We start from the raw sequence: 27660 nt of genomic DNA, 5'->3' as shown, positions 1-27660 counted from the left end.
TTTTGGTGTGGATTTGAGCCCTGCTCTCCCTGTTCCTAACAGCCTCTTGTGGCGCAGAGTGCTAAGGCAGCCATCTGAAAGCTCTGCCCATGAGGCTGGGAGTTCAATCCCAGCAGCCGGCTCAAGGTTGACTCAGCCTTCCATCCTTCCGAGGTCGGTAAAATGAGTACCCAGCTTGCTGGTGGGTAAACGGTAATGACTGGGGAAGGCACTGGCAAACCACCCCGTATTGAGTCTGCCATGAAAACGCTAGAGGGCGTCACCCCAAGGGTCAGGCATGACTCGGTGCTTGCACAGGGGATACCTTTACCTTTACCTTTTACCTCCCTGTTCCTAAGCCAGTACTTGAAGCACCGAACCCCACTGATGGCTCTCTTCCTTGCCCTTGCAGTCGGCTTGGTTGTTTGCCACTTGCCGTAGTTCCTTCCTCTCCTTTTGCTTCTTTTTTTTGAGTCTGTCCCCCTGCAACTCACCAACACAGAGAATAACTTATTTTTCACTGCAGGTGGAAATTCACAAGTGCATCTGAGATCTTTTTGACAATATGGTGCCTTAATGCTTGCTTCTGTGTACCCATCTGATATATTAATAGCAAAAGAAGACAGCTGTGGAACCTACCAGGGAGGCAATGACCTGCTTTGGGAATTTCTGTATCTTTCTGTGGCTAGACACCAAGAAGCAATTATGCAAAGTTCTCAGCAACCGTCATTCTCTCTCTCCCTCTCTCTGTCTCTCTCCCTCTCTCTGTCTCTCTCCCTCTCTCTGTCTCTCTGTCTCTCTGTCTCTCTCTGTCTCTCTCCCTCTCTCTCTCTGTCTCTCTCTCTCTATGTCTCTCTCCCTCTCTCTCTCTCTCATAAAAAAAAATGAAACCACTCACTTGTCCCCCTAGTTTTCCTTCCCACATCCCCCCCCCAACTGTCGCTTGCGGTTTTTATCACAACCTCATTCTTTCCTGTTTGTTTTTGCTTCTTCTTCTTCTTTTTTATACATACACCAGTTTTAGCAAGATTCCCCAATCTGGTCAAGCAGATCAGTTGATACTAAGTGAACTTTATTGCCTGTCTTAACTAGACCAGGGAATGAGATACGTTTTATTTATTTAATTAATTTATATACAGCCCTCCTCTGGGGCTCGGGGCGGTTTTCATAAAATGCAGGAAACAGTAAATGGAAGTCAGCTTTTCACAAAAACATTAAACTATAACAGAGAGAAGAGAGTATAACAATGCGAACAGGTCCAGAGCAGAACGCATAGGTGGGTCCCTGGGTGGGAGGGAGCAGGGGCCCTGCAGATGTTGGTTGGTTGGCTTGGCCTCAACCAAATGCCTGGTGGAAGAGATCCCTTTTGCAGGCCCTGCGGAGCTGTTTTAGAGATGATCAACTGAAGCTCAATCCAGATAAGATGGAGATATTCTCCCCACTGTCCTTCGACTGGTGGCTAAAATGGCCAAGGTGTTAAAGATGCCCAAAAGTCCCATTGGCCTGTCAGTGGAGAGAAAATGGTTCATGCTTTAACCTGGGCCTAGTCTGCACACAATAGATAATGCACTTCAGAAGTAGATTTTCCTGTTCTGCACAGGAAAATCCAGGTTCCAAGGAACATTGAAAGTGCATTATCCTATGTGTGCAGAATGGGCCCTAGTCTGAAAACCTTGAATGACAGGGGATTCAGATGGAATTCCACAGCTGAAAATATTTGTTGAAAGTTGTGTTTATGCATGATGGTTGAGGGTGGAGGGGGACAGTCAAAGGGAGGGAAAAAATCAAGAAGGATCCTGAATTAGGAAGGTTGGACAAATACCCCTTCCCTGAGGGAAATGGGAATGATCTCTATCCAGCAGTTAATAAGGTAAACAGGAACTTGTGTGAATGTTCTTGTCTTCACCAACTTAAGTATTTTTGAGAGGAAGAAGTTTGTGCTTCGTTATTTAAGCAGTGACAGCCCAAAGACATCTCTCAAAAGTTTTAAAAATCTTCCTGTATAACAAAACAGCTACTTGACTATGGCAAATTATTTATTTTTATACAAAGCTACCTCATTCCTAGGGCCCGTTTACCTTCTAAGTCCTCAACCTGATACCTACTTGCCCATTTCCCCAGAAAAGTGAAATAAAGCAGTTTGTTTGTTTTGAATTACCATCAGGTCTCATGAGCCAATATCAGACAAAGACAAAAGAAGGATTTTAATCAGTTTAGTATGCGAGGTCAGCATAGCTCTAAACACAGACAGAGAAACAAAGAGCAAGCAAAGAGACAGCTCAGCCAAAATTATAGAGAAAGTGGGAATCTTATGTGGGGACTCTTGGCTGATTTTCTTCCTTAGATCTGGAGAAGTTTTCATCTCCCTCTGTTCCTGCCCTCCAAACCATCACATTCCCTTGGTAGAACATTTGAGGATATCAGTACCGAACTCAAACTTCTGTTCATTAACTCTTGTAGTTGCAGGTTGATTGCCTCAGTCTTATCTCAGCTGTAATTGCTCAGTTAATAATACATTTGAACTCCAGCAAAACCTCGCAATTAACCCCACCAGCGCTTCCTCTACCTATATGATTGGTGGAAGAAATTCTGTTCAGTTAGAGCTGAAGAAGTGTGCATGCACACAAAAGCTTATTATACCTTAAATCAAACTTGGTTGTTATTAAGGTTGCCGCCGGACTCAAGCTTTATTCTTCTGTAGACAGTTTTAGAGGGAGGGGGAGCTGTGTTGGTCTTCCGTAGAAAAGCTAGATTCTGTTCCTAGGACCACCTTAGAGAGCAACAAGGTTGTGGAGGCATGAGCGCCCAACCGTCAACCCTTCCTTCATCAGATATAAGCTAGAACGGGGATCTGTGGGTTCTTGCGTCATAATTTCCATTTGGAATTTTTAAGCTCAAACACTGCCACCCCTGGGCCATGGAACCACCCAGAAGATTGAAATCATAGAATCATAGAGTTGGAAGGGACCTCATGGGTCATCTAGTCCAACCCACTAAGGGTCATCTAGTCCAACCCACTATTCACTATGCAGGACACTCACAACCCTCCCGCTCATCCACTGTCACCTGCCACCCCCTTGAGCCTTCACAGAATCAGCCTCTCCGTCAGATGGCTCTCCAGCCTCTGCTTAAAAATCTCCAAAGATGGAGAACCCACCACGTCCCGAGGAAGCCTGTTCCACTGAGAAACCACTCTAACTGTCAGGAACTTCTTCCGGATGCTTAGACAGAATATCTTTTGAATTAATTTCATCCCATTTGTTCTGGTCCATCCCTCCGGGGATTTTCAGTGATGGATTTATTCTTTTGCATATTTGTGGACCCGTTTCTCCAATGTAGAAGGTGGAAGGGCAGGATTGACCTTTGATGGCATAGAATCATAGAATCATAGAATCATAGAGTTGGAAGGGGCCATACAGGCCATAGAATAATAGAATCATAGAGTTGGAAGGGGCCATACAGGCCATAGAATCACAAAATCTTAGAATCATAGAGTTGGAAGGGGCCATACAGGCCATAGAATCATAGAATCATAGAATCATAGAATCATAGAGTTGGAAGGGGCCACACAAGCCATCGAGTCCAACCCCCTGCTCAACAGAGGATCAGCCCTAAGCATCCTAAAACAATATATATCATGCTGGAAGAGAAACAGATGAACGAGCCTGATATGGTATGGCTGGTGTTGTTAGATCGGATGAAGGTGGCTGGGTGAGTTCAGGCCAGTTGTGGGCTAGCCTGCCTTACAGGGTTGTTGTGAGGAGAAATCAGAGGAGAGATTTTGGGTCTCCATTGCGGAGGAAATTGGGATGAAAGTAAGGTAAATAAGTCAGTAAATAATACCAGAGAATCATCATTGGGTGGATGCAGTGAATAAAATCAGAGAATCCTCCTAGTTGATGGAGTCAATAAAACCAGAGAATCCTCACTGGGGTGGATGCAGTAAATAAAACCGGAGAGTCCTCACCAAATTGATGCAGCCTTTGTGGCTTGGAGCAAAAATACCCAGAAGTCTCATGGCAGAAAACCTTATCTCCCCCCTCCCCCCCGAAACTTTTGGAATAGGATCCATTTTATTGAATGCATGCACTAGTTCTTGCTAGAAAAAAAGTTCATGAATATAGTTATGCGGGGAGGGGGGTATAAACAGCAGAATGCAAGAAGTACCGGGTGAGAAGTCAAATTCAAATAGGAATGAATGGATGGGGGGCATTCACAATAGGAACAGCTTCCTACTTTATAAGGAAGTTAAGGAAGGAATGGGGAGGGGAGAAAAGGGAAGAAAACAGTTCACAGGAAAAAGCTTGGACAAAGCTACTCAGTTTTCTGGATAACCATTAGGCACACAATCCAGTCAAAAGTTAAACATTTGAAAGCCCTGTTGGTTTAGATGGGAGAGTTAATCAGATGTTCAAAGTGCCTCTGTCAAAAACAGAGGGGTGTAAAACCAATCTCATAGACCGCATTGGATTCCATTGTTTCTCATGTCATTCTGGTATTGGGTAAGATCCTCCTGGTTTGTTGCATTCAAAAAGGATTTGTGACAGGAGAGTGGCTGTGGCTTAGTGACAGAGTGTTTGCTTGGTTTCTTGTCCTGGATGCTTGAGGCTGATCCTGCACTGAGCAGGGGGTGGGACTAGATGGCCTGCATGGCCCCTTCCCACTCTAGGATTCTAGGAGTCTAGTTCAGCAGTGGAAGGGGCTGCCTCAGGAGGTGGGGAGCTCCCCCTCACTGGCCGTCTTCAAGCAGGGGCTGGACAGATCCTTCTCCTGGATGCTTGAGGCTGATCCTGCACTGAGCAGGGGGTGGGACTAGATGGCCTGCATGGCCCCTTCCCACTCTAGGATTCTAGGAGTCTAGTTCAGCAGTGGAAGGGGCTGCCTAAGGAGGTGGGGAGCTCCCCCTCACTGGCCGTCTTCAAGCAGCGGCTGGACAGATCCTTCTCCTGGATGCTGGAGGCTGATCCTGCCCTGAGCAGGGGGTGGGACTAGATGGCCTCTGTGGCCCCTTCCCATTCTGGGATTCTAGGAGTCTAGTTCAGCAGTGGAAGGGGCTGCCTAAGGAGGTGGGGAGCTCCCCCCCACTGGCCATCTTCAAGCAGCAGCTGGACAGATCCTTCTCCTGGATGCTTGAGGCTGATCCTGCCCTGAGCAGGGGGTGGGACTAGATGGCCTCTGTGGCCCCTTCCCATTCTGGGATTCTAGGAGTCTAGTTCAGCAGTGGAAGGGGCTGCCTAAGGAGGTGGGGAGTTCCCCCTCACTGGCAGTCTTCAAGCAGCAGCTGGACAGAGACTTATCCTGGATGCATCAGGCTGATCCTGCATGGAGCAGGGGGTGGGACTAGATGGCCTCTATGGACAATCCCACTCTAGGATTCTAGGAGTCTAGTTCAGCAGTGGAAGGGGCTGCCTAAGGAGGTGGGGAGCTCCCCCTCAATGGCCGTCTTCAAGCAGCGGCTGGACAGATCCTTCTCCTGGATGCTTGAGGCTGATCCTGCACAGAGCAGGGGGTTGGACTGGATGGCCTCTATGGCCCCTTCCCACTGTAGGATTCTAGGAGTCTAGTTCAGCAGTGGAATGGGCTGCCTAAGGAGGTGGGGAGCTCCCCCTCACTGGCAGTCTTCAAGCAGGGGCTGGATAGATCCTTCTCCTGGATGCTTGAGGCTGATCCTGCACTGAGCAGGGGGTGGGACTAGATGGCCTGCATGGCCCCTTCCTACTCTAAGATTCTAGGAGTCTAGTTCAGCAGTGGAAGGGGCTGCCTAAAGAGGGTGGGGAGCTCCCCCTCACTGGCCTTCTTCAAGCAGCGGCTGGACAGATCCTTCTCCTGGATGCTTGAGGCTGATCCTGCCCTGAGCACGGGGTGGGACTAGATGGCCTGCATGGCCCCTTCCCACTCTAGGATTCCAGGAGTCTAGTCCAGCCGTGGAATGGGCTGCCTAAGGAGGTGGGGAGCTCTCCCTCAATGGCAGTCTTCAAGCAGTGGCTGGACAGATCCTTATCCTGGATGCTTGAGGCTGATCCTGAATTGAGCAGGGGGCCAGTAGGGCCTCTTCCCAACTCTATGATTCTATGATTCCCTCCCTTTGGCATTTTCAGAATTGAGACTTTGACACCCTCAGGTCAACAATAATGGCTATAGTTTTGTGGACCTGTGCTCTCAATAGCTGGCCCCAACCAGTAGCCACAACATTCTGCACTACCGGCAGCTTCTGAACAGTTGTCAAGGGCAGCCCCAGGTATAACACCCTGCAGTAGCCCAGTCTAGAGTTAACCAAGGCCTGGGCCACTAGGACTAAATCCGACTGACCCAAGAATGGGTGCAGCTGAGGCCTTCACCAAAGCCGGCCCAAAACACTCAAGACGAACACAGCTCCCTGGTTTTCAAAGCTGACTGCAGTGTCAAGTAGAGCTCCCGGTCTGCAAACCTGTCTTTTAAAAAAGAACTTGAAAATTTCTTGCTGCTGTTCCTGTAGAAGTCCCTTCCCCTCCTTTCATCTTCTCTACACTGAGGCCTCCCCTACCGAAGGCGAAAGAAACCCAAGTTCCTTGTCGCTGTCAACTTGCATCAGGGTACCGGGGCAGCGATGCGAGACGAGAGGGGACCGGTAATGTTTTACACACATGGCCTGTCCCTCCGGTTGAATTGCACCGAAGCAGACGACAGCCGGAAAGAGGGGACTTCTACGTAGATCGGCTTAATAATTCATTTCGAAGTGAAGGTCCTGCGTCCCTCCCTTCTCCGCTGGGTCTTTCGGCTCCGATCGTGGCAGACTTGAAGCCTTCCTTTCTATTGTCTTTTGTTTGTCCCTGCAGAAAGTCTACTCCCCACCAAGCAAATACATTGACGTCCCTTGACGTCAGTTCTTCCCTGTTCAAGCACAGTCCTTTAAGCCAGGGGTAGTCAACCTGTGGTCCTCCAGATGTCCATGGACTACAATTCCCATGAGCCCCTGCCAGCATTCGCTGGCAGGGGCTCATGGGAATTGTAGTCCATGGACATCTGGAGGACCACAGGTTGACTACCCCTGCTTTAAGCCACCTTGGTGTCTTGCAGCTGACACGTTGGAGGTGCCTTGGAATTGACACATGGGAGAACCAGCCTCTCCATTTTGTCCATGACCTTTTGGAAGTGAGTTCTCCGGAACTGCTCACAGGACTCCAGGTGGGGTCTGGCCAGTGCGGAATACAGCAGGGCCATGGCCAATGGGGTGAAATGAATGCAAAAGAAATTCTGTCTAAACCTCCGGAAGAAGTTCTTGACAGGGAGAGCGGTTTGCTTCCTGGGAGCCATTGACTGGGCTCTCCCATTATGGAGACCCCCCCTCCCATGCAGCCCTTTTCTCCAGGGGAATCTGATCTCTTTAGCCTGGAGAGGAGTGATAATTCCAGGAGATTCCCCAGTCTCCACCTGGAGGCTGGCATCCCTACCTCCAGTTGACCCAATCAAGACACAGAAGGAGCATGTGTAGGGTTTCCAGCTCTAGTGACTCTGGGGGTGGAGCCAAGAGTGGGTGGGATTTGGGGCAGGGTGCGGCCTCAGTGGGGTATAATGCTCGGGAGGAGTCCACCCTCTCAAGCACCTTCTCAAGCAGCCCATGGGAACTGATCTCTTTGGTCTGGAGATATGATTCCAAGGGATTCCCCAGGTCCTACCTGAGGATGGGCATTCCTACGGCAGGTAAGCTTAGAATCATAGAACATAGAATCATAGAGTTGGAAGGGACCTCCTGGGCCATCTAGTCCAACCCCCTGCACTATGCAGGACACTCACATCCCAATCGCTCATCCACTGTCACCTGCCACCCCCTTGAGCCTTCACAGAATCAGCCTCTCCGTCAGATGGCTCTCCAGCCTCTGTCTAAAAATCTCCAAAGATGGAGAACCCATCACCTCCCGAGGAAGCCTGTTCCACTGAGAAACCACTCTCTCTGCAACTGTACCTTGCCAGCCTCCACCTGCAGCCTGGATAGATCTCCCAGAATTCCAACCTATCTCCAGACAAGAGATCAGTTCCCCTGGGCGGAGGGTGGCAGCTTTGGAGGGTGGGCTCATGCTATTGTCTCCCACTGAGTCCCCTCCCCACTTCAACCCCCTCTTCATAGGGCTCTACCCTCTTACATTCTAAATCTCGGAGTATTTTCCAGCTCTGAGTTGGGAACCCTATTTGCAGGGCATGCCACATAATGCAGCTGCTGTTTCTTCCGCAGAAATTGATCTGGAAACCAGTTGGCATTCTGGGAGAGCCCCAGGCCCCTCCTGGAGGTTGGCCTCCCTAAGGGCCGTTCAGAGGGGCCACGACAGAACAAAGAGACCCATGGTCCGATTTGGCCGAGGACAGCTTCGGGGGCTGTGCGGGTACTTAAGAGAAAAATGAAAGATTAATATGGAAGCGCTTGATTCCCCGCTCCCGGAAAAAAAAAACAGAATAAAAATAGCTTCCCCTGATTTTGGCTAAATATTAATCACTGAAAAAATCAGCAAGCGCATTCCGTGCGTTTTGATGCAATTATTCTAATCGAATAGCCGAGGGCCGGCCGCGGTGCAGAGACAAATCTATGTAACAGCTGCCGTTTAGGGTTCGGCACACTCGGGGGGAGCCTCTGGGTTTGTAGAAAAAATACTTGCGACGGAGCAAAGAAACGTGTGTGTGTGTGTTTGGGTATTGCTCAGGTTAACAGCAACATCTGTGCCTACATTTAGAGACATAGTGGGGGCGGCGGGGGGGAGGGAGACTTGCAAAAGGTAGTTCAGATGGTGTTTTGAACACAGGAGCAAAACAGGACACAAAAGGGGAAAGAAGACGGAAGGAGGAAGGGGACGGGGATTCCAGAAATGATGATAAATATTGCCCTTGGCAGAATCTCTAGTGTGCATGGTTCAATAGCATATGGAGAATATCCTACAGGGGGCGTTAGAGGAGATGTGCACTTAGCATAGTTAGATTAGGAACTTCCTGGTATTTTTTTTTCAAGCCTTCTCCTGATTGGCTCAAAGGGAGACGTCCTGCTCCTTTGAACACACTTCCTCTTTGATCGCCTGCAGAATGAAGAACACAGTCGGTTAGACTGTTAGGACTGTCTCTCTCCACTCTTCCTTTAAAGCAGCCTTTTTGCCGTTGAGAAATGCCTGAAACATGTTTCTGGCTTCGGGCCACCCTGAAAGCGGTGTCAGCAGGCCACGCCTTCCTGCCACGCCCTCGGAGGTCACATGTCAACAGAAGTGATATCACTCAGACCCTCCCACTTGGATGCGACATCCCCAGGCTACTTCCACAGAGCAGGAAATGGCTGCACAGAAATGGTTTCAGGTGATTTGTGAACTGAACCGTCTCGCACTCTGGGCTGGCTACCAGTTTGCTGTTCTCCACCAAAGGGAGGCTGCAGACGGAGGCCGCAGAAGCAGGGCCAGGGCAGGCCTATGCTGCTCTGCCCTTAAGTTAGAATGAGAGTACTCACCCCTCTGGTCTCCAGTCACCACCATGTGTGACAAGCCCTGGGCAGCAAGGCTTTGTATGGCCAAGTCCCACCCCCTTCCCGCCCCCTCCAGCCCCATCAGAGGCCATTTTGGGACAGGGAGTGGTGATGGGTTTAAATGATCATATATGGGCATATCACCTGATGACTTTGATTTTTTAAAAAATATTTTAAACATTAGTTAATTCATACCCAACCAGGGAAACCCTTACAGGGTGATCAGACAGTGGCCAACCAGCTCCTCTGGAGGGCCAACAAGAGGGCAGAGAGACCTGGGCCCTCATAAGGACATCAGAAGAGCCCTTCTGGGTCAGACCAGGGGTCCATCCAGTCCAGCCTCCTGTCTCACACAGGGGCCAGCCAGTTCCTCTGGAGGGCCAGCAACAGGGCAGAGAGGCCGAGGCCTTCCTAAGGACATCAGAAGAGCCCTGCTGGGTCAGACCAGGGGTCCATCCAGTCCAGCCTCCTGTCTCACACAGGGGCCAACCAGTTCCTCTGGAGGGCCAGCAACAGGGCAGAGAGGCCGAGGCCTTCCTAAGGACATCAGAAGAGCCTTGCTGGGTCAGACCAGGGGTCCCTCCAGTCCAGCCTCCTGTCTCACACAGGGGCCAGCCAGTTCCTCTGGAGGGCCAGCAACAGGGCAGAGAGGCCGAGGCCTTCCTAAGGACATCAGGAGAGCCCTGCTGGGTCAGACCAGGGGTCCATCTAGTCCAGCCTCCTGTCACACACAGGGGCCAGCCAGTTCCTCTGGAGGGCCAGCAACAGGGCAGAGAGGCCGAGGCCTTCCTAAGGACATCAGGAGAGCCCTGCTGGGTCAGACCAGGGGTCCATCTAGTCCAGCCTCCTGTCTCACACAGGGGCCAGCCAGTTCCTCTGGAGGGCCAGCAACAGGGCAGAGAGGCCGAGGCCTTCCTAAGAACATCAGGAGAGCCCTGCTGGGTCAGACCAGGGGTCCATCTAGTCCAGCCTCCTGTCACACACAGGGGCCAGCCAGTTCCTCTGGAGGGCCAGCAACAGGGCAGAGAGGCTGAGGCCTTCCTAAGAACATCAGGAGAGCCCTGCTGGGTCAGACCAGGGGTCCACCCAGTCATGAATCCTGTCCCACACAGTGGCCAGCCAGTTGTCCACCAGTTTCTTTGGTTGCCCCTACATTCTAATATTATGGGAGAGATTTTCTGGAGAACCACCAAAAAAGCTCCCTCTCTCCATTTTCATCTGATATATTTTATGGGATTTTTTATTTTGCTAATGTCAACAAATGCTGTTTTAATGTATTAATATGTTCCAAGTGTTTACCAACATTGAGCAGATGTTGTTCTTACTAATTTTATTCATGTTTCTCCTGCTTGTATTTTTTGAACACTAAACGGGGGAAGTGGAGATCTTGTCCCTGAACACTTCTGCCATAATCCCTCTTTTCGGGTTTGATCTAGTGGACCCGTTTGACTTGTGAGGACATTTTGGCCCATCCACATTTATTTCATTTCATTGTCAACTCACCTTCATCCTCGGTGGGGACCCAAAACATCTGTCAATCTCCTCTCCTCCATCTTCTCACAACAACCCTGTGAGGTTGGCTAGGCCAAGTGTATCTAGCTGGCGGAAAGCCATGTAGTAAATTTCCGAGTAGGGATTCAGATGTGGGTCTCTCAGTCCTAGTCAGGGGTGACCAAACTGTGGTTCTGCAGAGGTCTATGGACTACAATTACCATGAGCCCTAGGAGCAGCATTCGTTCAGCATCTAACTAAGAAGGGAGGTGATGGTACCGCTTTACTCTGCTCTGGTTTGGCCTCACTTGGAGTCCTGTGTTCAGTTTTGGGCACCCCAGTTGAAGAGGGATGTAGACAAACTGGAGTGTGTCCAGAAGAGGGCAACAAAGATGGTGAGGGGTTTGGAGACCAAGACATATGAAGCAAGGTTGGGGGAGCTCGGTCTGTTTAGCCTGGAGAGGAGACGACTGAGAGGGGATTTAATAACCATCTTCCAGTATTTAAAAGGGTGCAATATGGAGGATGGAGCAGAGTTGTTCTCTCTTTCCCCGCAGGGACGGCCCAGAACGAATGGGATGAAATTAATGCAAAAGAAATTCTGTCTAAACCTCCGGAAGAAGTTCCTCACAGTTAGAGTGGTTCCTCAGTGGAACAGGCTTCCTCGGGAGGTGGCAGGTTCTCCATCTTTGGAGATTTTTAAGCAGAGGCTGGAGAGCCATCTGACAGAGAGGCTGATTCTGTGAAGGCTCAAGGGGGTGGCAGGTTACAGTGGATGAGCGATTGGGATGTGAGTGTCCTGCATAGTGTAGGGGGTTGGACTAGATGACCCATGAGATCCCTTCCAACACTATTATTTTATGATTCTATGATTCTATGATTCTATGAAATAGACTTTTCCGAAGGTCTCGCTCTGATCCCCTGTTTTGTGCTTGATTCCCCATCCCGCAGCGCAGATGGGGATTTTGCCGTCACCCACCTCACCAAAGCCCACCTCTTCTACGACGGCCGGATCAAGTGGATGCCCCCCGCCATCTACAAGAGTTCCTGCAGCATCGACGTCACCTTCTTCCCTTTCGACCAGCAAAACTGCACCATGAAGTTCGGCTCGTGGACCTACGACAAGGCCAAGATCGACTTGGAGAGCATGCACCGCCACGTGGACCAGCTGGACTACTGGGAGAGCGGGGAGTGGGTGATCATCAACGCGGTGGGCAACTACAACATCAAGAAGTACGAGTGTTGCTCGGAGATCTACCCCGACATCACCTACTCCTTTATCATCAGGCGCCTCCCGCTGTTCTACACCATCAACCTGATCATTCCTTGCCTTCTGATCTCCTGCCTGACCGTCTTGGTCTTCTACCTGCCTTCCGAGTGCGGGGAGAAGATCACTCTTTGCATCTCGGTATTGCTGTCGTTGACTGTGTTCCTCCTCCTGATCACGGAGATCATCCCTTCCACCTCCCTGGTGATCCCCTTGATCGGGGAGTACCTGCTCTTCACCATGATCTTCGTCACCTTGTCCATCATCATCACCGTCTTCGTCCTCAACGTCCACCACCGCTCCCCTCGGACCCACACGATGCCCGACTGGGTCCGGAAGGTCTTCCTCGACATCGTCCCGCGCCTCCTCTTCATGAAGCGCCCGTCGACGGTGAAGGAGAGCTGCAAGAAGCTCATCGAGTCCATGCACAAGATGACGGCCAACTCGCCGCGGTTCTGGTCCGAGACGGAAGCGGAACCCAACTTCACTACCTCGTCTTCAAACAGCCCCCAGAGCAACGAGCCGTCCCCCGCGTCCTCTTTCTGCGCCCACCTCGACGAGCAAGCGAAGACGCAGCCGGTGTGCCAGTCGCCGTCCGGACAATACTCCATCTTGCGCGCCGAGCCCATCCGGGCGAGCTGCACGTCGCTGCAGCCTCCCTGCCACCCTCTGGAAGACTCCGAGTCCAGCTCAGTCTCCAAAGGCAGATCTCTCAGCGTCCAGCAGATGTACAGTAGCCCCGGGAAAGCCGAGGAGGGGTCCATCCGCTGCCGATCCAGGAGCATCCAGTACTGCTACCTGCAAGAGGAGTTGTCCCAGACCAACGGGCAATCCAGCGGGTCCCCGGCGTCTCAGCGGGGCCACCTCGACGAGGACCAGGCCAAAACCAAGCCCACTCACTGCAAATGCAAGTGCAAAAAGACCGAGTCGGCCAGCACCTCGGGACACGGGAGCAAGAGTCTTGCCCCCAAGGATCAGCAGCTTTTGCTGATGTCCCCGGCCTTGAAGTTAGCCGTGGAGGGCGTCCACTACATCGCGGATCACTTGAGAGCGGAGGATGCCGATTTTTCGGTAAGTACAAACCAACTCTTAGAATCCTAGAGTTGGAAGGGTTCTCCTGGGTCATCTAGTCCAACCCCCGGCACTATGCAGGACGCTCACAACCCTATTGGCTCATCACCTGCCACCCTCTTGAACCTTCACAGAATCCTAGAATCATAGAGTTGGAAGGGACCTCCTGGGTCATCTAGTCCAACCCCCTGCACTATGCAGGACGCTCACAACCCTATCAGCTCATCCACTGAACTGTTTTTTTTGACGCATTTGGGGTGAGTCAAAAGCTGAAAGGTTCAAGTCAGGATCCCAGCGACGGCTGGGGCTGAGATACAGGGTGGACTTCAGCATATGGTGAGGTGGGGCAGGTGCTAGGGCCTAGGGCTTATGGTGGGGACCACTGCCTTTGACAGCACACCTCTCTTGCTGCCTGCCAGCTTGCTTGTGCCAGCATACACACTGCCTGGTGTCATCAGGGCATGGGTCTGTGGGTGGTGCTCTCATCTGGGAGCAGGAGGTGAGAGAGCTGCACCTGTAGGTCACCTACAGCATACACCCAGTATACAGGGGCTTATGGTTATTGTAGTCTGTGGACATCTGGAAAGCTACAATTTGGCCACCCCTGCCATAGAATCTACCCTTCATAGGACCTGTTTTCTCCAGGAAAACCAATCTTTGTAGTGTAGAGATCAAGTGGAATCAGTTGGGAGATCTATGGGACCCTCATAGAGGTTGGCAACCAGTGGGCATTTGTACATGTTCAGGGCTTTTTGTTTCTGTAAAAGCCACAAATCTGTTAATGAGCCCCCAAAGGAAATGCATCTCTCTTTTTTTGTGGCTTCGGACAGAAAATGGAAACCTTGCAGAGATAAATGGTGTTTGAACATTCCACAGATCTGTGGGGTCAACAGACCCAAAACCAGCAGTTCAGTACAGACCATGCAATTCACACCAACACCTGAACAAAGAGAAAGTGACAATCCTCCGTGAAAGACAAATGAAATGGAAGCTGGTTTGGGTGATCATGGGCCAGTCACCTTCTCTCAGCCTAACCGACCTCACAGGGGAACAGAGTTTGAGTCCAGGGGAACCTTGAAGACCTGCAAAGTTTAGTTCTGGGAGTAAGCTTATGCATGCACGAGGACTTCCTCAGATATTGTGCGCATGCACACAAAAGCTTATCTCCAGAATAAAACTTTGCAGGTCTTCAAGATGTCCCTGGCCTCAAGACTTGTTTTGCTGATTGCCACCTGAATCTATCTGAAGACCTTCATGCACACGAAAGCTGACATCCAGAATTAAACATTGTAGGTCTTAAAGGTGCCCCTAGACTCAAACTCTGTTCTCAGGTGAGGTAGGCTAGGCTGAGAGAATGCGACTGACCCAAGATCACCTGAATGAGCTTCAACTACAGAATAAAGATTTAAACCCAGATTTCCTGATACTAGTTTGATAATTGTAGCCACTACGCCCCACCGGCTCTCTCTTGTCATATCCAAGTTGAGTGCACCATAGCTTGTTTTTATTATTATTATTATTATTTATTATTATTATTATCATTATTAATTATATTTATAATCTGCCCTCCCCTGAGGCTCAGGGCGGTTTACATAGAACTGGAGAGAAATAACAGTACAGATGTCATAAATGGAGCAATAGTGAACCAGTCATAACAGGAGAACAGTAACATAATGGAACAAACATGGTGAGAACATCCAAGTTTAACTGTAACATACTGACGGCTCTGTAGGATGGACACATCGATGGTGGTTCTCATGGGAGGGGGGTCTCAGGGGCCAATGGAAGGTGAATGAATTCAGGTCGACCTCAACCAAATGCCTGGCCAGAAGAGCTCCCTTTTGCAGGCCCTTCGGAACTGTTTAAGTTCTGCTAGGGCTCTGATCTTCTCTGGGAGCTTGTTCCACCAGTTGGGGGCCAGGATGGAGAAAGCTCTGGCCCTGGTTGAGGTCAAGTGAGCTTCCCTGGGGCCAGGGATCACCAGAAAGTTGGTAGCAGCAGAGCGTAAGGCTCCCTGAGGGGTGTAGGCAGAGAGGCGATCCCTTCACCGTATGGCATGTTGCTTCATGACCCCAACATTCCTCAGAGGTGGACGTTTTCAACCGTACAACTGTGGAGGAGCCCCTGAAATATTTTTCAGGCTTCAGGGAGTCCCGGAACTGGGCCAGAAGTGTTGTCAGCTGGCCATGCCTAGCTGCCACACCCAAGGAGGACCACGGAAGGGGAGGAGAAAGGTGATGGTTTGAGGCTGGAGTAGACATCCAGGCTCCACCTCCATTCCAAAGCATGGCAACCATGTGAGGATGCCACCCCCGTGTCAATAGAAGCGGACGGTTCTCTGCTTTCCCAGCAATGCCAGGAATAGCTTGTGGCCAACCCATTAAGGAGGGCTATAGGAGAAAGGCTGGGGACCCCTGGAGCCCCAGAATTCTAGGGAGCCCTGGTTTGTAATCTTTGCTTGGTGAGCTCTCATCCAAACATCAGCCAGGATCAACTCTACTTAGCTTCCGAGATCATAGAATCACAGAGTCATAGAGTCATGGTGTTGGAAGGGGCCACACAGGCCATCTAGTCCAACCCCCTGCTCTACGCAGGATCAGCTCATAGAATCATAGAATCATAGAATCATAGAGTTGGAAGGGGCCACACAGGCCATCTAGTCCAACCCCCTGCTCTACGCAGGATCAGCTCATAGAATCATAGAATTAGAAGGGGCCATACAGGCCATAGAATCATAGAATCATAGAATCATAGAGTTGGAAGGGGCCACACAGGCCATCTAGTCCAACCCCCTGCTCTACGCAGGATCAGCTCATAGAATCATAGAATCATAGAGTCATGGAGTTGGAAGGGGCCACACAGGCCATCTAGTCCAACCCCCTGCTCTACGCAGGATCAGCTCATAGAATCATAGAATCATAGAATCATAGAATCATAGAGTTGGAAGGCGCCACACAGGCCATCTAGTCCAACCCCCTGCTCTACGCAGGATCAGCTCATAGAATCATAGAATCATAGAATCATAGAATCATAGAATCATAGAATCATAGAATCATAGAATCATAGAATCATAGAATCATAGAATCATAGAGTTGGAAGGCGCCACACAGGCCATCTAGTCCAACCCCCTGCTCTACGCAGGATCAGCTCATAGAATCATAGAATCATAGAGTCATGGAGTTGGAAGGGGCCACACAGGCCATCTAGTCCAACCCCCTGCTCTACGCAGGATCAGCTCATAGAATCATAGAATCATAGAGTCATGGAGTTGGAAGGGGCCACACAGGCCATCTAGTCCAACCCCCTGCTCTACGCAGGATCAGCTCATAGAATCATAGAATCATAGAGTCATGGAGTTGGAAGGGGCCACACAGGCCATCTAGTCCAACCCCCTGCTCAACGCAGGATCAGCCCTAAGTATCCTAAAGATCTGAGATCCGGCTTTTGTAGCTGTCTAAGGTTCTGGATTCTGTGGCTGTCCATGGTGCTGATCCTTTTTAAAATGCACCAGGGGAAGAGGCCCAGAAACGACAGAAGGAAGAAAGGGAACATCCGTTGGGAACAAATTTCACGGGGCACGATGCACCTGAAGTTGTCCTGGAATCTCCCTGGACCCTGGGCCTGTGGGGAGGGGGGGAGAGCTGCAGATGGCCTTTTGCACAGACGGGAGTGGACAGCATGCGGTTGGGTTCCCAGGGCAGGAGAACCCGTCCCTGAAGCTATTAGCTGGGAACAGAACATCTGCACCTTGCAAGAGGACGATAAAAAAAGAAAAAAAAGGCAGAGAGGAGACTTTTAAAAGGCAGTCTTCGCCGTTTGCTCGCTGGAAATTTGACTGCGTTTCCCTTAGAGATAAGCCGCCGACAAAACAGGAAATGATCACCTCTGACTACGGGGGGGGGGAAAGAACCTGATGAGGTCTTCTGTGCTCGGAAAGGATGACACAGCAAGAGAATATGCCATTGGGGGAAGCTGTAGCACAGACGGAGCCTGTGAGTTCTGGGTTCAAATCCACACACTGCTGTGCAGTTCTCTGGGTGGTCTTGGGCCGGTCACATTCTGTGTGATAGGATTTATAGCGTGGAATAGAAGGGAATATTTAATTTCTACCTTGCCCCTCCCCATATGGACTCGGGGCCATTCAAGATAATAAAAACACATTCAGTAAAACCTTTCAATAAAATAAAGAAGGGAGATCTCTATCCAAGCGGCAGTAGCTAATTCTATCTGCGCCCTCTTCCTCTCCCCCTCCCACTCCCACTTGATGACATTAAAGTATCGTTAGAGTTGGGACGAGTTTATTGCCGGCTCTTATGGTTTTTATGTAAGAAATCTGGTTTTATTTGTTTTAAGGGGATTTTACTGGATTTTTAACAGAGGATTGTAACCCGCCGTGAGCCCCACCGGGGAGTGGCGGTTAATAAAATTAATTAATTAATTAATTAATGATCGAACAAACTTGAAGGCTTTTTTTGCGGGGGAGGCAATACCTGAGAAGGACAGAGTTTGGGGAGGGGAGTAACCAACACATCTCTCTGAGCCCGGCTTTGTCAATCAGGGATTTCGTGAAACTCTGGGGTTTCTTGATGGCCCTGAATGGGTTTCTGGAATTTCTAATATATTTTTAAAAATTGTTGAACATTTATTGGGTGATATGACCATATATGGTCATGTTGACCCCCCCCCCACAAAAAAATGGTCAATGATGGGCCTGGAAGGGGTGGGAGGAAGAAGAAGAAGAAGAAGAAGAAGAAGAAGAAGAAGAAGAAGAAGAAGAAGAAGAAGAAGAAGAAGAAGGAAGAAGAAGAAGAAGAAGAAGAAGAAGAAGAAGAAGAAGAAGAAGAAGAAGAAGAAGAAGAAGAAGAAGAAGAAGAAGAAGAAGAAGAAGAAGAAGAAGAAGAAGAAGAAGAAGAAGAATTGGTTCTTATATGCCGCTTTTCCCTACCCGAAGGAGGCTTTGCTTATCTCCTAGATACTGCAGAGCCGGCCTTTTCCTTCAGGGCAACTTGATCTCTCCAGAGAGAAATCCAGGCCTCACCTGGAGTTCGGACATCCTAATGAAAGGTAGATTAAAGGGTATTAGATAATCTTTACCATAGAGTTTCCAGTGATTCCTAGAGCCACCACCGTCACTTCTGAGTTTTCCCTGGAAACGACATCATCACCCTCAGAACTCCGGGGAGTTCTTTTTATTTGCCCCCTGCCCCAGTGGGGGACCTAGCAGCCCAAACCTGACCCCATCACCTATAGGGTCTGTCGAGGTGGCCATTGATGTGGGGCTCAGAACCGACAGCCAGTTCAATTCAAGGCTACTCGGGGCTGCCTTCCCGACACCCACCTTGTCAGATTTGATCCGAATTCCTCAGAAACTTCCCATCCTACAGACCCGAAAACACGCCAGCCCACGGCCTCACCAGGAAAGAAGAAATGCATGTAATTCATTAGAAGCTGAACTATATAACTTGTTCCTTGTTGGATCCCCTGCGACTGCATATAATAGAAGCAATCATTTTCCCCCCCTTGCTCGTCGGAGAAATCCCACCTCCCTTGTCTCGCAAATGTCTCTCCTTATGACATTATAATGAAAAAAAAAATCATTATGCTGTGATTTCTTCCCCCCTCCCCCCTCGTCTCCAATTCTGTTCTTTTCCCCTCTGTTTTTCATTTGCAAGATGGACCGTGCAGTGAAATACAGTCTTCGGGTGCCTCTTCCTTTATTGCATTGATGCATCTCTTTTTTTGTCAAGTGCACCTTGGCTCTTGATGGGGACATGCCCTCTATTGTAATAGTCACCCCAATTTCACCAGCCAGAAAGGAGAGTCCCAGGACGCTGTTAATTCGACGGGAGGAAGAAAAATAATAATATCGGACAGCCGAGTGTGAGAACAGAGAATCCAATTGAAGGGAAACAAATTAACCATCGCTGACCTTGGCTTTTCTTCGATTTTATTGGGGGAAAGGCTTCGGATCTATCATTGTTCTTGGTTGGCGGCTGGAAAAGGAAAAAATTGTTTCTCTGCTTTCCAGCGCCGCAGGGACTAAAGTAATTCCCCCAGAAAACTGCGTAGGAGCTCACCAAAATAACTCTGTACCAACCTGTGTGTGTTTTATATTGAGGGGAGGGGGGGGGGAAACAAAGCTGAAAGTTTGAGACTCTTGTGCTGGAGTAGCCTAAATTCTGCACCTTATACAAAATAATGCAAATGAGCAATGCAAATCAACGGGGACTGTGGCTCAGAGGTAGAAGATTCTAGGTTCAAGTCCTGGCATCTCCAGTTAAATATATCAGGTAGTAGGCAAAGTGAAAGACCAGCACTGGCAGGGGCTCATGGGAATTGTAGTTAATGGACATCTGGAGAACCACAGTTTGACCACCCCTGGTTTATACACAGTGTCATGAGGGAGTAAAAGGAGAGGTAAGCATCCAAATGCTCCCTTCTCCTCCTCCTCCTCAAATTCTTAACATAATTCTCCCCGTCACCTTCTCCTCTAAATATTAACAGTACTGGATATCTAACAAAGGGTTTTTAAACAAAATTTAGTTTTACTGGTTTGATTTTTAGGCCTTCCCTCCCTGCGTAGCAGGTTCACTGCAATATTTCGGCCATCTCAGCCCTTCCGTTATTTGAATTTGTTCCATTCTACGTCTTCTCTACAAGTCGGCCTTCACTTTGAGGCAGAAACATGACCATCCCATCATGTATCTAAAAGCCTCTTGTGGCGCAGAGTGGTAAGGCAGCTGCCTAAAAGCTCTGCCCATGAGGCTGGGAGTTCGATCCCAGCAGCCGGCTCAAGGTTAACTCAGCCTTCCATCCTTCCGAGGTCGGTAAAATGTACCCACCTTGCTGGGGGGTAAACGGTAATGACTGGGGAAGGCACTGGCAAACCACCCCGTATTGAGTCTGCCATGAAAACGCTAGAGGGCGTCACCCCGAGGGTCAGACATGACTCGGTGCTTACACAGGGGATACCTTTACCTTTACCTTTATGTCATGTATCAAAGAGCAGGCAATACAGAATATAATTTATTATATTCCATCTCATTGTATATAAAATTATTATATATAGACATCTCAGTTCAATATATTTGTCAGTCATTCCCCTTTTTAAAAAAGGGGGTTCCAAATCTTATGGAATTCGGTGGCGTTTACATCCAAAAAGCGGTGCATAGGATTCGGTGATCAGATTTGTCTCTGTTCTCTAACCATCACGCAGCCAGAAGGGTCCAATTTACAGCCCCTGATCAGTATGCGCTTCGAGTTTCACTGCCACAGGGGGAATGTGATTATATTGAAAGCAAATAGCTCCTTTAATTAAGTGATTGAGACTTTTCTTTCTGAAAAAGGAGGGGTGTGTGTGTGTGGAAAGAGCAAAGCCAGAATTAATAGTGTTTCAAAAATGGTCCAATGCAGATTTTTGCCCGTCCAAAGGGTCCCTAGTGCAAATCCAGCACAAGCTTGGAGAGAGATTCTTCTACAGCAAAAGCTTTCCAGAAAGCTGGGTGCCATGAATGCAGTAGGACTTACTTTTGAACAAATGTGTTGGAAGCAGATTGTATGACTGTTCCTAAGCATGCTTACTCTGGAGTAAGTCTTGCTGAGTCTGGTGGAGTTTACTTCTATTGGTGCATTTAGGTTATCAGATTTTGGGGGGGGGAGTAAATGGGAGTAAATTTAAAGGGACAAACTGGATAGAACTAAAAATAGTAATAAAGAACACTAGTCTGCTTAATGAGGCCAATGGAGCATCTAGTCCAGCAACCTGGAGCCAGGCCATGACATTTACCAAGCGCTTTATAGAGAGTGGGCAGGATCAGGCGGGGCTTTTCCCAGCAAGACTCCTGATTGGTCATTGGAGATTTGATTGGCTTTTATCAATCTTGCTTTGGCAGCAGCTGCCCCTACAGAGGCTGTCCTTCCCCTGCAGAGTCTTCCTTCCCCTGCAGAGTCTTCCTTGGTGGTCTCCCTTCCAGATATGAACCCCAGGAAGGAGCTTTCAAGGCGAGAAGCAGAGGTGGTTGGCCGTGTCCTTCCCCTGCAGAGTCTTCTTTGGTGGTCTCCCTTCCAGATATGAACCCCAGGAAGGAGCTTTCAAGGCGAGAAGCAGAGGTGGTTGGCCGTGTCCTTCCCCTGCAGAGTCTTCCTTGGTGGTCTCCCTTCCAGATATGAACCCCAGGAAGGAGCTTTCAAGGCGAGAAGCAGAGGTGGTTGGCCGTGTCCTTCCCCTGCAGAGTCTTCTTTGGTGGTCTCCCTTCCAGATATGAACCCCAGGAAGGAGCTTTCAAGGCGAGAAGCAGAGGTGGTTGGCCGTGTCCTTCCCCTGCAGAGTCTTCCTTGGTGGTCTCCCTTCCAGATATGAACCCCAGGAAGGAGCTTTCTAGATGAGAAGCAGAGGTGGTTGGCCGTGTCCTTCCCCTGCAGAGTCTTCCTTGGTGGTCTCCCTTCCAGATGTGAACCCCAGGAAGGAGCTTTCAAGGCGAGAAGCTGAGGTGGTTGGCCGTGTCCTTCCCCTGCAGAGTCTTCCTTGGTGGTCTCCCTTCCAGATACAAACCCCAGGAAAGAGCTTTTGAGGCAAGTGAGAAGGAGAGGTGGTTGGCCATGTCCTTCCCCTGCAGACTCTTCCTTCTGAAACAACCCCCCTCCCTCCAAACTCTTACTATGTTGTTGTTGTTATGTGCGAAGTCGTGTCCGACCCATCGCGACCCCATGGACAATGATCCTCCAGGCCTTCCTGTCCTCCACCATTCCTCGGAGTCCATTTAAGTTTGTACCTACTGCTTCAGTGACTCCATCCAGCCACCTCATTCTCTGTCATCCCCTTCTTCTTTTGCCCTCGATCGCTCCCAGCATTAGGCTCTTCTCCAGGGAGTCCTTCCTTCTCATGAGGTGGCCAAAGTATTTGAGTTTCATCTTCAGGATCTGGCCTTCTAAAGAGCAGTCAGGGTTGATCTCCTCTAGGACTGACCGGTTTGTTCGCCTTGCAGTCCAAGGGACTCGCAAGAATCTTCTCCAGCACCAGAGTTCAAAAGCCTCAATTCTTTGACGCTCGGCCTTCCTTATGGTCCAACTTTCGCAGCCATACATTGCAACTGGGAAGACCATAGCCTTGACTAAACACACTTTTGTTGGCAGGGTGATGTCTCTGCTTTTTAGGATGCTGTCTAGATTTGCCATAGCTTTCCTCCCCAAGAGCAAGCGTCTTTTAATTTCTTTGCTGCAGTCCCCATCTGCAGTGATCTTGGAGCCCAGGAAAATAAAATCTGTCACTATCTCCATTTCTTCCCCATCTATTTGCCAGGAATTGAGAGGGCCGGATGCCATGATCTTTGTTTTCTTGATGTTGAGTTTCAAGCCAACCTTTGCACTCTCCTCCTTCACCCGCATCAACAGGCTCTTTAGTTCCTCTTCACTTTCTGCCATTAGAGTGGTATCATCTGCATATCTGAGGTTGTTGATATTTCTCCCTGCAATCTTGATCCCAATTTGTGACTCCTCTAATCCCGCATTTCTCATGATGTGCTCTGCATACAAGTTAAATAGGCAAGGCGACAGTATACAGCCTTGCCGAACTCCTTTCTCAATTTTGAACCAATCAGTGATTCCATGTTCAGTTCTCACTGTTGCTTCTTGACCTGCATATAAATTTCTCAAAAGACAAATAAGATGCTCTGGTATTCCCATCTCTTTAAGAACTTGCCACAGTTTGTTGTGCTCCACACAATCAAAGGCTTTAGCATAGTCAATGAAGCAGAAGTAGACGTTCTTCTGGTACTCCCTAGCTTTCTCCATGATCCAGCGTATGTTGGCAATTTGATCTCTAGTTCCTCTGCTTCTTCGAAATCCTGCCTGTACTTCTGGAAGTTCTTGGTCCACATATTGCTGGAGCCTAGCTTGTAGGATTTTGAGCATAACTTTGCTAGCATGAGAAATGAGTGCAATGGTGCGGTAGTTTGAACATTCTTTGGCATTGCCCTTCTTTGGGATTGGAATGTAAACTGACCTTTTCCAATCCTGTGGCCATTGTTGAGTTTTCCAAATTTGCTGGCATATTGAGTGTAGCACTTTTACTGCATCGTCCTTTAAGATTTTGAATAGTTCAACTGGAATGCTGTCACCACCACTAGCTTTATTGTTGCTCAGACTTTCTAAGGCCCATTTGACTTCACATTCCAGGATGTCTGGCTCCAGGTCAGTAACTACCCCACTGTGGTCATCAGGGATGTTAAGCTCGCTCTTGTATAGTTGTTCTGTATAATTTTGCCACCTTTGTTTAATCTCTTCTGCTTCTGTGAGGTCCCTACCATTTTGGTCCCTTATCATACCCAACTTTGCATGAAACGTTCTCTTCATATCTCCAATTTTCTTGAAAAGATCTCTGGTCCTCCCCATTCTATTGTTTTCTTCTATTTGTTTGCACTGTTCATTTAAGAAGGCATTCTTATCTCTTCTAGCTTTTCTCTGGAATTCTGCATTCAATTGGGTGTATCTTTCTCTTTCTCCCTTGCCTTTCACTTCCCTTCTCTCCTTAGCTATTTGTAAAGCTTCCTCAGACAGCCATTTTGATTTCTTGCATTTCTTTTTCTTTGGGATGGTTTTAGTTGCTACCTCTTGTACAATGTTGCGAACCTCCGTCCATAGTTCTTCAGGCACTCTGTCTATCAGATCTAATTCCTTAAATCTATTTGTCACCTCTACTGTGTATTCGTCGGGGATATGATTTAGTTCATACCTGAGTGGCCTAGTGCTTTTCCCTACTTTCTTCAATTTAAGCCTAAATTTTGCAACAAGAAGCTCATGATCTGAACCACAATCAGCTCCTGGTCTTGTTTTTATTGACTGGATAGAACTTTTCCATCTTTGGCTGCAGAGCACATAGTCAATCTGATTTCTGTGTTGACCGTCTGGTGATGTCCATGTGTAGAGTCGTCTCTTGGGTTGTTGGAAAAGAGTGTTTGCTATGACCATTGTATTCTCTTGACAAAATTCTACCAGCCTGTGCCCTGCTTCATTTTGTACTCCAAGGCCAAACTTGCCTGTTATCCCAGTTATCTTTTGGCTTCCTACTTTAGCATTCCAATCCCCCATGATGATAAGCACATCATTTTTTGGCGTTGCTTCTAGAAGGTGTTGTAGGGCTTCATAGAACTGATCAACTTCATCCTCTTCAGCAGCAGTGGTTGGGGCATAGACCTGGATCACTGTGATGTTGAATGGTTTGCCTTGGATTCGAACTGAGATCATTCTGTCATTTTGGGGATTGTATCCCAAGACTGCTTTTCCTACTCTCTTATTGATTATGAAGGCTACTCCATTTCTTCTGCGAGATTCTTGTCCACAGTAGTATACCTGATGGTCATCTGAATTAAATTCACCCATTCCTGTCCATTTTAGTTCACTGATTCCTAAAATGTCGATGTTCAGTCTTGTCATTTCTTGTTTGACCACGTCCAGCTTGCCTTGATTCATGGATCTGACGTTCCAGGTTCCTATGGAATAAAAATCTTTACAGCATCGGACTGTCTTTTCGCCACCAGTTACTTCCACAACTGAGCGTCCTTTCGGCTTTGGCCCAGTCGCTTCATTCATTCTGGCGCTACTCGTACTAGCCGTCTGCTCATCCCCAGTAGCATATTGGACACCTTCCGACCTGAGGGGCTCATCTTCCAGCGTCATATCGTTATGCCTATTGGAACTGTCCATAGAGTTTTCATGGCAAAAATACTGGAGTGGTTTGCCATTTCCTTCTCCAGTGGATCACCTTTTGTCAGAGCTCTCAGCTATGACCTGTCCGTCTTGGGTGACCCTGCATGGCATAGCTCATAGCTTCACTGAACTACGCAAGCCCCCTTGCCACAACAAGGCAGCGATCCTTGAAGGGGGAACTCTTACTATAAGACAAGCGAAATGTTCCCCTGGAGTGATGCTGCTGCTGCACATCCTTTTTCTGTTGCCCGAAGCAAAAAATATGAGATTTCTCCTGCAAGGAAATATCTGGCAGACTCCACAAAGGGATTGCGGGAGACCAGCGATGCTTAGAGGATGTCAAGGGCCACCCCACCCTTGTTAAACCCGCCGATTGACAGGCAGAATGGTCTGTCAATCCATGATTTCGTCTGCACGGCTGGCAGAAACATGCATTCCCTGCAGAGCACCGAAGGACAGTTGGGGGAACATTTAACTGACAGGCCATCCCTAGGCAGAGCTCTACCTCTGAGCATTTCTCTTCAGAACTCTTTGACATTTGGATGACTGGGAACTTTGAAAAATGTTTAGGAGTTGCGCTTGACTTTCCCCTGGCATGGTCAGCCAGAGGTTCGCCAGGGCTGGTGTGGGAGGGGAGAATGAGAGTTCCTGGAGCATTATAAATCAGTACGGACTGACGCCACCCCTTCAGTTTTTGAAGCAGAAGATGAGTTGGTTTTTGCACCCCACTTTTCACTACCAGAAGGAGTTCCAAAGCAGCTTATAATCATATTCCCTTCCTCTCCCCACAACAGAACCCTGTGAGGGAGGTGGGGCTGAGAGAGCTCTGACAGAACTGGGCTATGAGAACAGCTCTAAGAGAACTGTGGACAGTCCAGGGTCACCCAGCTGGCTGCACATGAAAGAGGAGTTGCGAATCAAACCGGTTTTCCAGATTAGAGGCCACCTCTCTTAACTAGAGGTGTGCTATTTGAATCGGATCAGCTGAAAAGCACCCATATCAGTTTTGATTTGGGCACGAATCGGCCCAATCCAGTCTGAATTGCCATTCCCTAAATATTTAAATGGCTAAAACAACCTTAGTTGAATTGTTGGATCATGATTCGGCATGATTCATCGATTTGGACAAGTGGCCATTTAAACTTTAAAGGGAAAGAGAAAGCGGGGAATATATTCCATCTTGACCAGGATCTGGGGGAGGGTTGAAGTAAAAGGAAAGAAACTCAAGCAAGGGAAGTTATAATGCCACTCTGTACAGCTCTGGTTGGACCTCATTTGGAATAGTGTGTCCAGTTCAGGGCCTCGCAGTTCAAGAAGGATGTTGACTATTTGGAACAAGTTCAGGGAAGGGCAACTGAGATGGTTGAGGGGCTGGAATCCTGGCCTTACGAGGAGAGGCTGAGAGAGTTGGGTATGTGCAGCTTGGAGAAGAGGAGGGCAAGGAGTGATAGGATATTTGTGTCAAACTATATGCCTGTTGAAGAGGGGGCCAAGCTGCTTTAGAGGCAAGGACAAGGAGAGACGCCTTCCAATTACAGGAAAGGAGGTTCTGCTTAAATATCAGACAGCGTTTTCTGACGGGGAGGGATGTGGGTAGATGGAGAAGGCTGTTTGAAAGGCAGGTTGATGAGCACCTATCGGGAATGTGTGTTTTTGAAGTCCCCGAGAAGTTGGGGGTGGACCGGATGGCCCTTGGGGGTCTCTTCCAACTCCATGTGATTCTGACCATGATTCCAAGCTGCTCCTGAGCCATCTCCTGCACCCTATGACGGCATGGTCAGCGAGCGCTCTTTCCTTTCCTCTCTTTCTCTCCTCGCAGGTGAAGGAAGACTGGAAGTACGTCGCCATGGTCATCGACCGGATCTTCCTCTGGATGTTCATCATCGTCTGCCTGCTGGGCACCGTAGGACTCTTCCTCCCTCCTTGGCTGGCGGGCATGATTTAAGGACAGGAAATGACTCTGCTGCGGAATCGGTCACCTCCCCCTCCCCCTACGATCGATTTCAGGCCACCCGGAAGGGGCGTCGCAGAGAGCCAGAGGCGGTCTCCGCGAAGGATTTCCCGTCATGTCCACGCATGACCCATTCCCGGAAGCGCCAGGCGTGCCTTCCAAGGTCATATCACCCGCCTAGCCCATCTCATCTTCGATATCTCTTGGGGGGGAGGGAGGGAAAGGGGCCGGTTCATTAAAGTTGATCCATAGCATGGTGGCATTGGTTGTCGTGTCTGCTCCCGAGATACCCCCCTTCCCATCGGGTCCCCCTTCAGGCCAGGGCCAACAGAGGCCTGTTAGAGCAGATCCGGATTCTGGAAAGTCAGCTGTGAAATTCAACCAGGGTTGGGTGTTCCGCCGATGTCTACGAAGGGTGGGGACATGCAGCTGAGCAAAGAAGATGCCCCAAAGGGCACCTTCTAGCAATTTATATAATTAGGGCCGTTTTTCACCTGCCTTTGTATTCCATTTTTGTACCTGGTCACTACTGGATTTCCCCCCAGTCATTTCAGACAGACCTGTTTGAGGAGCCAGCTGCTAACAGAATTCACTTGCCTCTTCGCTCAAACCCTCAGGTTAGTCAAGTGCGATTGAGCCACTTTTGAAGGAAACCCCTTTGTTGTGCTTCTGGATCGCTGGGGTGTGCTGTTTAAAATGTCCGCAGCACTTCCTACAATGCCACCC

At 49.1% G+C, this 27660-nt stretch overlaps 1 protein-coding gene across 1 annotated transcript in view; it reads left to right on the top strand.

Annotated features, from left to right (window-relative positions):
* Positions 1–27188, top strand: part of CHRNA4 (cholinergic receptor nicotinic alpha 4 subunit) — a 70357-nt gene extending 43169 nt beyond the window's left edge. Inside the window, exons 5-6 of the mRNA XM_077335839.1 lie at positions 11894–13280; positions 26803–27188. Coding sequence (XP_077191954.1) covers positions 11894–13280; positions 26803–26928 — 1513 coding nt within the window. The 3' untranslated portion in view covers positions 26929–27188. The remainder of the gene's footprint in view (positions 1–11893; positions 13281–26802) is intronic.
* Positions 27189–27660: the final 472 nt, after the last annotated feature.

The sequence above is a fragment of the Paroedura picta genome, chromosome 4, assembly GCF_049243985.1.
Source record: "Paroedura picta isolate Pp20150507F chromosome 4, Ppicta_v3.0, whole genome shotgun sequence".
Lineage (NCBI taxonomy): Eukaryota > Metazoa > Chordata > Lepidosauria > Squamata > Gekkonidae > Paroedura > Paroedura picta.
Note: the sequence above shows the minus strand (reverse complement) of the source record. Positions and strands in the feature narration are given on the sequence as shown.